Genomic DNA, 13,324 nt, shown 5'->3' on the forward strand with positions numbered 1-13,324 from the left:
ATGGTTGAAAGTGATTTATAGCAAGCAAAGACCTTTAAGAAGGTTTATTGAAGGCGAGTTGGAAGCAATGACGTCATTTCAAATGCCATCCAATTTAAAACATGCCAGGTTCCACTGCGGTGTCTCTCTTGCCTCAAATGCTTCACATAGTTTTTATATTGGATTTGTGTGAGCCATTCCATTCCCACCGAGCCAACAAGCTTGAAAAAAATTTGGCCTAAAGCACCTCTGTGGTACATTTTCCTAAATTAATGTCACTCAGTAACACATCTCTTCCTGATGTTTGCTACCAATTACTGTAAAAGCAGCAAAAAGTTCACAACAGCAAACAATTAATTACATTACAAGTCTCTGTAAAAACAAAAAAACTCTTCCTGTTGCTTGTTAATCTGTTTTTAAGTCCTTCAACGGTCATCAATCAGTGTTCATATTTAGACATCAGGACTAATACATGATAGCTTGGGAATGCTTAAAGAATGATGATGCCTTTATTACCTGCAGTGTTAATACTGCTGTATTGTGCCATTGTGCCATTGTGAGTACAGTAAATTGATCATTTCCTGTCTCTGTAAAAACAACCATATTCAGCAACACGACTGTGAATGTCACATGATAATAACTTAAAGGTAGTTAGTTTCCCCCCTCTCTCAAGCAAATGGCTAATTCTTCCTTTATTCACCATACACATGTGAAATTAAATATGTCCATTATTAAACTCACATTCTTCAATACACAAAGTAAGTTTTAAGTTTAAATTGAACCAAAACAACAGGAGTTTACTTTCAGATTCAAAGATCTAATTGCAATACACTCTGTAAAGTTGACTGACAAATTTAGACAGACATTTCAATGGCTGCTAATCTCAGCACACAAAAACTGTTTCGTGCATGGAATGGGAAAAACAAAGGCCTTTGCAAAGGATATTTTATCAAAAGGATACAGTGAATTGACTGTCTCCTCAAGTCCATAGCTGCAGATGCAAAGAAATATAAACTATTCAATTTCAGATGGGCTTGGGCTAGCACAAAGTAGAACTTCTGCCACAACACTGGTAGGCTGTGCGACACAAAAAGTTGACGCTTTTCAACTTCTGCTTTACAATGCTGGAGGCTAATCTGACACACTTCCTAGAAGGAAAGAGTGATTTTTTTTACCCAAATTTCAGATGTTTAAGGAAAGGTGAATTGCATCAACAGAATTAATTCCGGAGTATTTGGTAGTAGAGTTGTTTGACTAGCTTGCTGTTTGAACAAGCTAGCTAGCTTTCTAAAAATAACGAAACTACAAATAACAGCTGCAATCAATAACTTCTTTTCTGACAATAAGTGCCTCTATCTCAAACCCCTTTCTCAATGCAAGAATAGAAGGAGTGCCCACAACCTACAATACTGACGAAAACCTGTAGCGGTCTTGGGCAGCGCAGCCATCACATGCCATCTTTGGTCCTAGTGTTTTTATTTGCCTTCAGTCCATTTGTATAGAAGAACACTGCTGATGGACAGTGATCCAAAGGTCATTAGAAAAAGATCAGTGGAACCTAATTTCCTTTAGAGCAAAAGCTTCCTCCTCAAACTTGTGAAATGCCAAAATAATCTCTTAACTGAAAAAAACGTGCAACCAATTCCATTCATAATTGAGTGTTGGCTGGCCCACAATTCATTTTCCTGTCATGGGACTCATGGTACAGAGTTTCCTGTACAGTAGGTGGCATGCAAGGGAAATTGGGGCGTTGCGACCATCCCCTCTTACACAGAATTCCATTTGTAAACAGAAGATACAGCAGGTTTTGTTAGCAGCTTTTTAACAAAGTATATCGAGGGCAAAAAAACTGTGGGCCTCCTTTGGCTGCAAGAATGCTGCAGATAACTCTCTTTGAAAACAGTGATACACAGAGCTAGAGTAAAACAGATCCTGAGAGACCACCTTCCCAGAGACCTGCCCAAAGACAAACATCATCATTCTAACCTCAAAAATAAGGTGCGGCCACTGCTCATGCACATCTATGGAAATCCATCTTTCAGTCAGTTCGGAGAGGGGAGGCTGAGCGTGCAGCACTCTCACTGGCAGCTTTTGTTCTCCCGCGTTTTAAAAGCCCTTTGGAAGGGTTTCGTGCACTCTTCAGAGATGGGCCTTACAAAAAACAAAACAACAACAAAAAAACACCCTGTTCAATTTTCATATCTTGTCACTCACGGGGAGAGGACTAAACAGTCTCTATAACAACCGTGCCATTGATAGTCTTGTGGAGAACAGAGCGTGCCCAGCGCAACACAAAAAAAAAAAAAAAAAAAAAGATTGGTTCTTGCTTACAGGCTGCTACAGCACCGCATGTTTAGACAAACAACAGCCAATGAGGAAGAGGCTTCAGGATAAAGATAACGTAACAGGTTTTCTGCTACAAAAAACATATTTTGTTACTGTTCGTATGGAATTGTGTGGAAATGACCACAATTTATAAATCACAATGAAAAAAAAAACAATGTACTAGATAAACTTATATAATATAACATAATACTATAACGACACATTGTTGCAGTCTGGTGTAATGTGACGAATTGACTACCATGAAAAAAACAGCCCTAAAATCTACAGTCTATAGATTCTGTCCATTAGTCATTGACTTTCAGCCGTGGAGAGAGGCTTATTCGGCTCATGTGACGCATGCACTGTAGATGTTGACACTACTGAGCTGCTGATGGTCTCTGTGGAGAGCGAACATCTGAATCCTTCCAAACAAAAAGGAACAAGGAAAAGGTCTGTGTTTGTGTGCCTGCTGTCTGCTGGAGCAGGAACTGGGAGGCGTTCTCAACTGCCAGTGACCTTCCAGGGCAAGGCCTTCCCAGAGCCCCTTGCAAAACAACACCAGCCCCCCGGCCACCGAGGCCGCCGTCTCCCCGTGGCCCTGGAAACTCGCAGTTTTTCCTTTTCCTCTCATTTCACTGATCCCAGGCCTGTGCAAAAGAGGAACATCCACAGTGGCAGCCCTGAGAAAAAGCAGCCATCCGTGGCTACTTGGATCAGATCTGCAGTCTGTGAAGTGCAGACAGCTTAAGCAGAGAGGCATTTTTGAGAAATGAAGTCAGTTATCACAGTGGAGAGCATGGGCAGTGTTGTGCTGGGTTCTGGCATGGCCAATTCACAGTCCTACCTGGGCACCTGCTTTGGTATCCTAAGCATTAATAAGATAAAGGTAAGAGAAATTCAACACTTGAAACATCATCTGAGGATTCAGGGAAGGACCCTAGCTTAACCTCAGAGGGGTAACTGTGTGGCAAAATGATTTTTGTTGTTGTTGTTTTCACTTTTTCCTTCTGTGTGGACAGCCTCCAAAGTTCTGGCATGGAGAGGAATATCTCCCTGAAGCTTGGAGACTTGGGGGTTTGAAAGACTGCTGCTCAGTTAGGAAGAGGAAACAGTGGGGTCTTACAGTGGGAAACACTGGGGTCATACAGTACTTTCTGCCTTGTTTCTTTGCAGTCCTTCGTGTCAAAATGCAAAGTGATGTACTTTTTAAAAGAGGAAATACATCCATTTATGTCACCAAATGGTAAAATACAGCATGTCTTTAACCAAAGATACTGACCGCCTCGAAGAGTCTGCAACCTGGACACGGCTTTTTGGCAGCCATCTTTAATGTGCTTGTTCCATCCTCTCTAAGTGCGCGTATGAATAAACAATGCCTTCGAAATGGTTGGCCTCTGTGTAATGAGTCTGAGGGGCAATTCTGCTTAACAATGTGGTGAGTGTCCCAGCTTTCAAGATGGGAATTTCCACCCGTGTTTGGGAAACAGACACAGACGGCAGCACAACGGTGAACGAGCAGGAATGCTTGGCCAAGACCATGACAGCAGTGTCCTGGGAGTGAATTCCCTTAATTAAGCGAAGCAGCGTGACACGCAAGACGCAGATTAGGCCGTTGTTTTTCCCACGTTCTCCCTGGCTACACAGGAAAAGCATCTGACGCAACCTGCTCTCAATTACATAATGCCTGCCTGCAATCTTTCCCATCTCTGCAGGCTCAACAACCAAAAAAAACAACACTGTGTCAAGCAATTTACACCGGCCCTGCCAGACCATTCACACCACTTACTATCTCCTGATAAAGGCCTTAACAAACAAACAGCCTCCACGCTGGGACACACGACAGGGAAAGCAAAGCTGTTTAAACTGCTCTTGGACTGAATTTCAGGTGAAAACTGAATATCAAGTTTCAATTTGCCTGTGGTTTCAAAGGCACTTTCAGGTGTTGTCTAAAAGAAAAAAGAAAAAAAATCTGTCATTTACCTTATTGGTATCTCTGTGGGAAGAGGTTTCATTTCTGGCATTCTGAATTTCTGGCAGAAATCTATATTTGAAAATGTATTATATTATGAAATATATATTTAACTTGAAAATGAACCAAATGGAATATGTGTAGTTTAATGTAACAAGTGGACAGCCCTTATGCATGCTTGGAAGTAACCCCAAAACTGAAAAGTCATCTTTTCAGGCTGCAGCTTGGTTCTCTGAATGGAACCCTTTTCTCTAGGGCTTTAAATCAATTTGCACTTGTACAGTAGCCTTAGGTCAGATTCCTGGATTCTTGTTAGACATTCGATTCTTCATTGTACAGACTAAGCTTCTTTATTGCAGCACCATGAATGCACATCAGCTCTCTGTAGCTGTTGCTTTCTCATGTCTGCCATTTTTGCTCCTTATGACATGCTTAGCATAGTTTGAATTCACCAGTTGCTCTGGTGAAGAGACTGCTCAATGAAAATAAACGTAAACACCAAACACTCTCCCTGTGTTTCCCTATCACAGAAGATCACCACTGGTGCCTTTTAAGGCATACTTGGCTGTGTTTGTTACCAATTAAAATGGCACTGCCTTGTGTCACAGCTGTTGTTTTACCCAGACACTGGAAGGAAGGTGACTCCTCAGTATTCATCCTCTATCACAGTACTGTCTGAGTGAGGGCTGGATATAAACAATGACACTGAGTGGATTCCCCTGCCTATGTTTATTTCTGAGTCAAACCCTTGGAAACTGGGTTGTAAAAGGGTTTCACACTGTCACATGAGAAGTGTTAAATTGGATACAGTTTCTCTCCCACTTCCAAGACTGGCTGCAGAGCTCTCTGATGCTAATAGCGTGAATAGCATGCCAGAGTCTTTGCATACAATTTGGATGCCACATTTTAAGTTAAAAAAAAAAAAACAGAGAGAAAAAACTGGGTGCACCAAACACCAGGTGTGACTGTTTCTGTTTCAAATCCTCTTTTTTTTCACAGCTTTATCATTGTACTGTATCACCTTAGAATCAGGATCACTCAGAGCGTTTCTGCCGGGGGTTTTTGGAGGAAGATAAAGAGCTTTACAGGTTAAACATCGCCATACTCTTCCTTGTCATTCTCTTGGCTATGCAAAGCTGCTTTAAACAGTAAACAATTCTGTTTTTTCCCCCTAATCCAGGGACATTCAGTAGGATTGGATGGCAATAATGTGCCTGCCAAAAAAGACAAAACAACGAAAGATATGCAATGTGGTCAGATCTGTATTCAAAACGCTTCAATTGTAGTGTTTGTTTTAATTCAATGGGGCAGAAAGTTCACTCTAGCAAACACAAGTAACTCACACCAGATCGTAGGGCATTCTCACTTTGAAGTCAGGTGGGTTTGAAGCTATTTTTCCTATCTAAAATTCAAGCAGACAGCCGAATATTCCCTGCATGCTGGTCTGTTAAACATACAAACAAATGAGTGGATGCAATTCATCTCTCACCAGCATCAGACACAATGACAATATCAAGATAAATGATTATATGAACATTGTTAACGCTTACAAAACTAATGGTCACAACAAAATCCATTGTTGTCATGCTACCATTTTAAAATCAGTTGTCATCACCTGGGTAAAACACAGCAAACCCTTATATCAAAAGACAAAAATGACCTAGATAAAAGGTGCTCTGAGAAGGTGCTCTACTATCTGACCCTTCCAACAAAGAGTCTCTTGATTAACACTCCTATGTCTAATAGGTGAAGCTCATAACATGAGCAAATGAACCACTTTGATCTTCACTGACTGAATCCACAAACATATCACACCTCTCTACAACTGGTTTGCATTACTGGGTGTTGATTGGCTGCGGGTGCACATGTGGTGAATTAGACTCGCGAAAAAAAAAAATCTACAGTACAATTCCTTTCCTTTTGTTAATCCTATTCTCCATTCAGAGGCAGAACTTGCTGAAACCTGCCTGTGGCATTATGGCAATGACTCAAAGGCACAAACGCACGCACCTTCCCTCAAACCCATGGCCTAAGGTTTTCGCCGCCCCTGCAATTAAAAACATAAGAGACTGAAGGACTGCTCTGCTGAGCCCATTTGTCACTGAGAGCTGACTGGGTCCCCCCAGCTCCCATTTAACAGTGTGAAAGTGAAAGTGAAAGCACACAGTCAGCATATGATAAATATTTTACAGATGGGCTTTGCATAAGGTACAAAGTTCTGCAGAATCTGGGTGATTGTCATGCTTGGTGTGCATCAAAGCATGGCTGTCACATAAACCACATCCAGCTGTAAGGCTTACATTGTTTATGTTTATTTTCAAGAACAACTGACCAGAAACACTTATTTAATTCACTCTATCTACCATGCTAAATTAGTACCTACAGCACATAGCATAACTATCTCCGAAAGGTACCTCAGTATGCGCTAAACAAAAAGGAGAAAAGGCATTTGATTGGTTGTACCAACATTTATAAATACACTTTCTGATGGCTATTAACTTAAGTTAGAGTGTCTGCTTTCTATGTCCAACTAAAAAATAATCTTGATTTATATAATATCTTGGAAATATTTATTAAAGCAGTTCAGATCAGTGATACCTCACAGTAACAGTAACAGCTTTGTCCCACACCAGATTTAAAACCTGCAAGCTCCTAAATGCAAATTATATTCCTTTTTGATCTGAAATTTAAATCAAATGTTTTAAAATGTAAAAATATAGTATGATCAGACTTGATCTTGACTTGAAAGAAAAACAAAAAGTAGACAATATCCAGATGTGTGCCTCATGAATATGTAGCATGTTATGGTGATGTGTGTGCTGTGTTGTAGCAAATATTATATCTTAGGGAAGACTAAAAATTTCATTTTACAGTAAAGACACTTCTCGAGAATAGCACTGGTTAAGGCTGACAGAGGTCCAATAGTCACATAACCAAGCTCAGGAGACAGCAACAGCAAGAAACCAACAGTAAACCTTCCCCCTACAAAGTTCCCTTTTCCCATTTACCAGCTCATTGCATAGCATTTTGTCTGACTCAGACCACTTGGCACAAAAACACGTGTTGCTTAAAATATCTCCCTGCATTAAGATATCAGGGAAGTCAGATGACAGCAATACTCCAATATAAATGGCTTGCATTGTCTGTGAGCAGCTCGTCCCGGAGTTTGGAAAGAGATTGGAGTCCAAGACGAATGGACATGTTTTAAAAGAGTGGGACATGTTTAAATAGAATCTATAAATACATCCACACTGTAAACACTACATGCTACCTCTGCATCAAGTTTGTCATTGTTCCACTGTATTCCTATAATAGCCCTGACTATCGTTGTTTAGATTCCACTGTTTAAATGTGTGTGATAAACAGCTTGTTGTGTTGTGCAGAGGCGTTGTTAGGATCTTGAAACATTGGGGGCTTAGCCCAGCCCAGAAATTTTCACCCAATAATTGCACCATTTTCAAGTTATTTCAGACCAAAAAGAATATAAGATGTGAGATGCTGTGCTTTACCAAAAGGTTCTGGTCAGGTGTGTAGGCTGGCTTTCACAACATGAAATCAAAATAAAAAATGAGTGTAATCTCTGTTCTCATTCAACTTTGTGTGGAATACATGTTTCAATCACCAAATCAGTTGCAGAGATGCATATGCTTCATACATATACTTCAGAGGAAACAAATTATGGCTTGAAGACTAATCAATTGGATTCTACAAAGGCAAAGTAAGGTCATCCCACTTTCTATGCTTAGCCCATGTTCCACATTACTATCACAGTGAATGCAGGCTAGCTAGACCAGTGGTTCTCAAACTGTGTGCCGTCGCACACTGGGGTGCCTTGGGAGCTAGCCAGGTGTGCCTTGGAATTAGTCTTATTTATGATGATTTACATACCTATAATCATATGTAAAGGTGTGCCTTGGAAATACTTGTTTTCATAAATGGTGTGCCTTGTGACAAAAACATTTGAAAACCACTGAGCTCAACTAGCTAGCTAGCTAAAGAGCCCTCTTCTTCATCAACCTGAGCTTGTAGATGAGGCAGTGGAACTCATGTCCTGACTCTGCTGCTACAGCAACAGGAGATAATTCTTCCTCCACCTCCTCTAGCCTCGCCTGTGCCTCGTTGCCTTCATCCTTTTTCTTTTTGAAAAAGCTTCTTATATCCATAGCCTTCAAGTCTTGCCTTAGTGAATTAGCTAGCTAGCTATCACCAGATGCCAACAATGACAAGTCCTGTAACCAGCAGGCTCTCTCTCTTTCTCTCTCTCGTGCTCACACAAAATGCATGCGTGCCAAGTAGTGTGAAGTAGATCTGCTGCTTGAATGACACACAGAGGACCCAAAACATACTTGTGTTTTTCATCAACAATATCATATTATTTTCAAGGGCTTTAATGCATCATCGGAATGACAGATGAATAGATCCGGGGCTATTTTTATATTATTCTTATTTTTGTAAAAATAAAAATAATAATACATTTTTTTGAATTCCGGGGCTATTCATAAAACTTTTGGGGCTGTAGCCTCAGACACCCAGGCCTAACGACACCACTGGTGTTGTGCATTTACGGTACCTTTGACAATACGCTCCTCGTGGGGCCTGTTGCCATTCCTGCCTTCACATTCTGTATAGAGCGCATCGGCTTCCAGACAGACAGCCCATAAAATGGAAAGATGACATCATGGCAAAACCCTCGCAGAGGAACTTGAGAAGGGCTCGGTGATGCTGAGCCGTAGATAAATATGTGTCAGCTGTATTTATGTATGTTGTACTCATGCTTTCTGTGCTATTGTTTAACTTCCATTATCTAATGTTTTGCATGTGGAGTCGGAAACCTTTTGTTTAACAGATGTAAAGTACAAAGCAGGACCACTTCCACTAATGCACAGCTGGGAATACCTTGCCAAACAAAGGAGCATCCTTACTCTTGCTGACAATCATTAAAAAATATCCTAATAACTTAAAAGACAAGAGGTCCAAACATACTTAATGTAATGGTCTTTGCTACAGTTATGTGTCATAATGCTGTGTGTGTGTGTGTGCGCGCGCGCGCGTGCGTGTGTGTATGTGTAAAATCTGTACATGAAGCTGATCAAAAGTGTTGAACAGTGCTAGGTCCTTCACTTGGATGTAGACTGTCAGAATCTCTGAATTCTAACAATAACATTAAGCACTTAACACCACTAACAATGACAAGACATACATTGCACATAAAGCATCTCATATTTCTAGATTAAAAGGTGAATCATAGCCTATATAAGTTATAGACAGCACTATAAACGGCCTTGCGCTGAGGGTACCTGTCCAATTGACAGACAGGGGGCTTTGGGGAATTCAATAACAGTCTTTTGTTCTTGGTTTTCATTCAATTTTTTCTGTTTCCACAACAGGCACAATTTCTTCACTAAAATTTAACACCTACGCTCTAATATTACAACTGGATTCTGAAACGCAATAGCTGCTCAGATTGCTAGCTGTCTTTAAATTAAGTAATTATAAACCGAACCGTACAAACCGAATGACGTCGATCCTATAACTTACACGTCTTCATTCAACAAACATAGTTTTTTTTTTTTTTTTTGCTTTATTTTATTGCTGATCTGTACAAACACGCTCAAAACAACAGATCGGTGAAATGCTAGATTGAAGCGTGCGCACATACTTCAGCGCCACAGTAAAGTCATCCTGTTGTTGACTCAATCAAGGACAGTGAGGTCGACATACCGCAGAGGTTAACGTCTCAAACCCATCTTAACTGCGAGGACCGTTTATAAACGCTTCAACTTTCCTGAAGAGAAAGGCACACGCGCACACGGCATGCTTCAACCGCAAAACACCTGCTTGCGCTGAAATGCAGACCCAGATATGCTTCAGAGTATATTACACATCGTATTTGTGCTGTTTCAAACACAGTTGCCAAAACAATGATTAATCGGTAAATGTCAATAATTTCATTAGTTAATTTTCAACAACGCGTAATTCACTAGTTAACTGCATGCTGTCTAAATGCTTCTGCTCATACATTACAGGCTAATTTGATTTTAGAACATTGGTCACTTACATAGCGTCTTAGTTTTTTCTCCGGTGGAGACTTTCTCAGCCAGCCTTGGTATACTATCTCTCCCCCGCTCATCTCGTTTGTTTTCCTCGATTCCAGTTATAGCATTAACGTTGTGCGTTTCTATTTCCTTAAAAGTCCGGTCCCATTCAGTTCGTGCAAGTACTGAACATGAAGCGCTGTCAGTGCGACGAACACTTTGATGGAATCCAGCCCCCCATTTAGGATTTCTCTGGACAGCAAACAGTGAATGCTGCTTGCTCCCAATTATTGCATAGTAACCCGCCTCTCTCTGCACGTCACTCCCTCCGGTTAAACAAGATACAAAGTGGCAGCAGATAGTAGAGTCCCGTAGCCTGCGAAGACCAGTTACCAATGATGTAGGAAGTAAGGGCTCTGCTGTTTGTTTCCAGTACACACCACGCCCACTGTACTGAAGTACTGAAGGGATGGGCTACGCAGGAATACGCCGCAACCGAAGTGGGCATACAAACAGTCGCGCGCCTGGGAAGGCCAACTGTCAGATAAATTCTTCTGAATTTGCGCCAGCTCTGACTGAGTCTTGTACTCTCAGATCTTACAGTAAGGGAAGACGAAGATGAAGAAGAAGAAGAAATGGATAGTCTAAAGTCTAAACATCAAATTCCTATTTTATACATTTTTTGCAGCGTGTTTAGGCTACTTTTATTTGGCTTATTTAAGCAACAAATGTAAAAATGACAAAGCGTCCGATGCCGCACAAAATCATAATGTGGCAGTGCAGGTTAGATTTTCGCAAACATAACAATATGAGGTTTGTGGATACGACATACATTGTCTTCAAAGCAAGTAAATCCAGCCAGTGGGTGAACTGAGTACTCAGCCCCGACAACAATTAGTCGGAGCTAGTAAATAATTATACCAGTGTATACTAATAACACTAGCTATTTGTCTCATAATTTATAATAATTTATAAGTAATAGATTATTTAAACAAACCCATGGGCCGTCAATTCTCCTCAAACTTAAACGAAGAGGGCACTAGAGTTTTAATTAACTATACTTTTTTTGTTAATTTCAACAACGGGCAAACCGATTATGTAAGAGTATGAGAAGGCGACAGCCTTAATTGTCTTGATTGAAAGATAAAATCAAACTACTTTGCAAACAGAGTGAAATCCAGGCCTCAGAAACGCAGTTTTACGGTACTAAAGTTGAGAACAACTGAAGTATTTTGCAAGTCAAAATAATCAAATTAGCTGGCTTGAGGTAATGACTCGTATGTGCAAATGGGGTGGGACGGCGCACAAAGTTTACTCATCTGTCGAAAGTTGTTTTTAACACATTATCACGCAGATATACGACATAACGCGTGTGTGCCTAATGGCTGTTTAGGCAATTAACTGAATTGTTAATGAAAGATTATCAAACAAATTAGCAAACAAAAGAGGACAGCCAATTTAGGTCCGCGTGTGTTCGACAGTGAGGCGCTTGTCCGAGTGCAGGTTAATTAATCGTTCAGCTATTTTTCCATTGTGTCACAACTATTAAGTCAGAGATTCAGAGGTAACTTCCACATGGAGAGTTCATTTAAGTCTGTGCAAACGGTATGCCAACATGTTCAGCTACCATATGACATGAGGAGCTGAAGCCATTCGTCTGCACTAACCTTAACACACATAAATTCATATGTAAATGCAACCGAGATTAGGAAAGTGCGTCATCAAGTGGAGTAAAGTGGGTAGTGCAAAACGCAACAAGTTATTTATCCCTCTTGTCTTGCTATGTTCCTGCGCCCAGACTAAGTAGGTTTCACTCAACTGTTTTTTTTATTCAAATATTGAGAATTTACACACAAACAAGGCAACAGTAGATACCAAAGTACAACAATAAAGCACATTTTCAAATAGCTGTTAATAAGAAGGCTACATGGTATAAGTACTGTATTGTAAATGACCAATAGACACATAAAACATATGAAAATTAAAATAAATAAAGAAATAAAGAAATGAAAACAACATAATAATAAAAAGGAAAAACAGGAGATTTTTTTCCTTTTTTAAAAAAAGAAAATGGCAATGGGGTAAGAATATATTATGATGCATCCATTTTCACTAGTGTGATGGCTTTCTTATTTGAGGTTGTAGATAAGGAGACTGAACTTCTCAAGTTCATTTTTGAAATGTGGAAATGAAGGAGGGCTTTTATGAATCTGCTCTTATGTATGAAAAATTTAGTAAGTATAAATATGTTGTTAACCAGATAGTGATTGACAACTTTGGTTAAAGATATGGTTGAGGACACGATGGCTTTAGGTGAGCCTATCTTTGTGGACACGTCTGACTGTTTTCAAACAGTGGACAGTCCCCTTAAATTCCCAGTTGTGCTATAGCAGCAATAACAATAACTGTGTTTCAGTGAATTTTCAGTGAAGACCCATAGCATGTGGAATGCATTTGAGCCAGCTAACCCATGAAGTCAAGGAAAAGTTACTTGAGGATGTAATAAACTGAACAGCACAGAATTCTCCAAAAGACGTGTTTAGCCACTCTGCTTTTTACTGACAGTAGAAATCGGACTGTCTTGCATTTGCCCAGGTGATTGGCTCAAGTGAGTGCTGTGAACATTGAAATAGTTTAACCTGTTTCACCTCCTCCACACCATGTCTCCAGGGATGAGAATGACTTTATTGTTCATTGTGCATTCAAGATGCATCTTAGATCTGTTCATGTGAAATGTGTAAAACAATGTGCACTTACAGTATAAAGCCATAAAGGAAATAGAACCCATTACACAAATCTTGCATGTCATCCTGACCAAAATCACTGAAATTATATCATCTCACACGGCTTTTCCCCAGAGATATCTGTATTATGCATTGTATCTACCTTTAAGCATGTACATGTAATTTCATCCAGTGTTTAAGTAGAAGCTGCTTAGCAAAAGTCAGTTTCAAGTATTTGCACGTACACACGCACACACACACACACACACACACACACACACACACACACACAC

General features: G+C 40.2%; 1 protein-coding gene across 2 annotated transcripts in view; it reads right to left on the reverse strand.

The window, feature by feature from the left end:
• The window catches only part of LOC118775402 (GRB2-associated-binding protein 2-like), a 46,806-nt gene extending 36,134 nt beyond the window's left edge, over positions 1–10,672 (reverse strand). The window contains exon 1 of one of the 2 annotated variants that reach the window (XM_036525306.1): positions 10,332–10,672. In XM_036525306.1, the coding sequence (XP_036381199.1) occupies positions 10,332–10,403 (72 nt within the window). In that variant the 5' untranslated portion in view covers positions 10,404–10,672. Of the gene's footprint in view, positions 1–495; positions 556–10,331 lie in introns of those variants that run through there. The other variant, XM_036525307.1, reaches the window with a different exon arrangement.
• Between the last annotated feature and the right edge of the window lie 2,652 nt (positions 10,673–13,324).

Source organism: Megalops cyprinoides, chromosome 3 (genome assembly GCF_013368585.1).
Source record: "Megalops cyprinoides isolate fMegCyp1 chromosome 3, fMegCyp1.pri, whole genome shotgun sequence".
NCBI lineage: Eukaryota > Metazoa > Chordata > Actinopteri > Elopiformes > Megalopidae > Megalops > Megalops cyprinoides.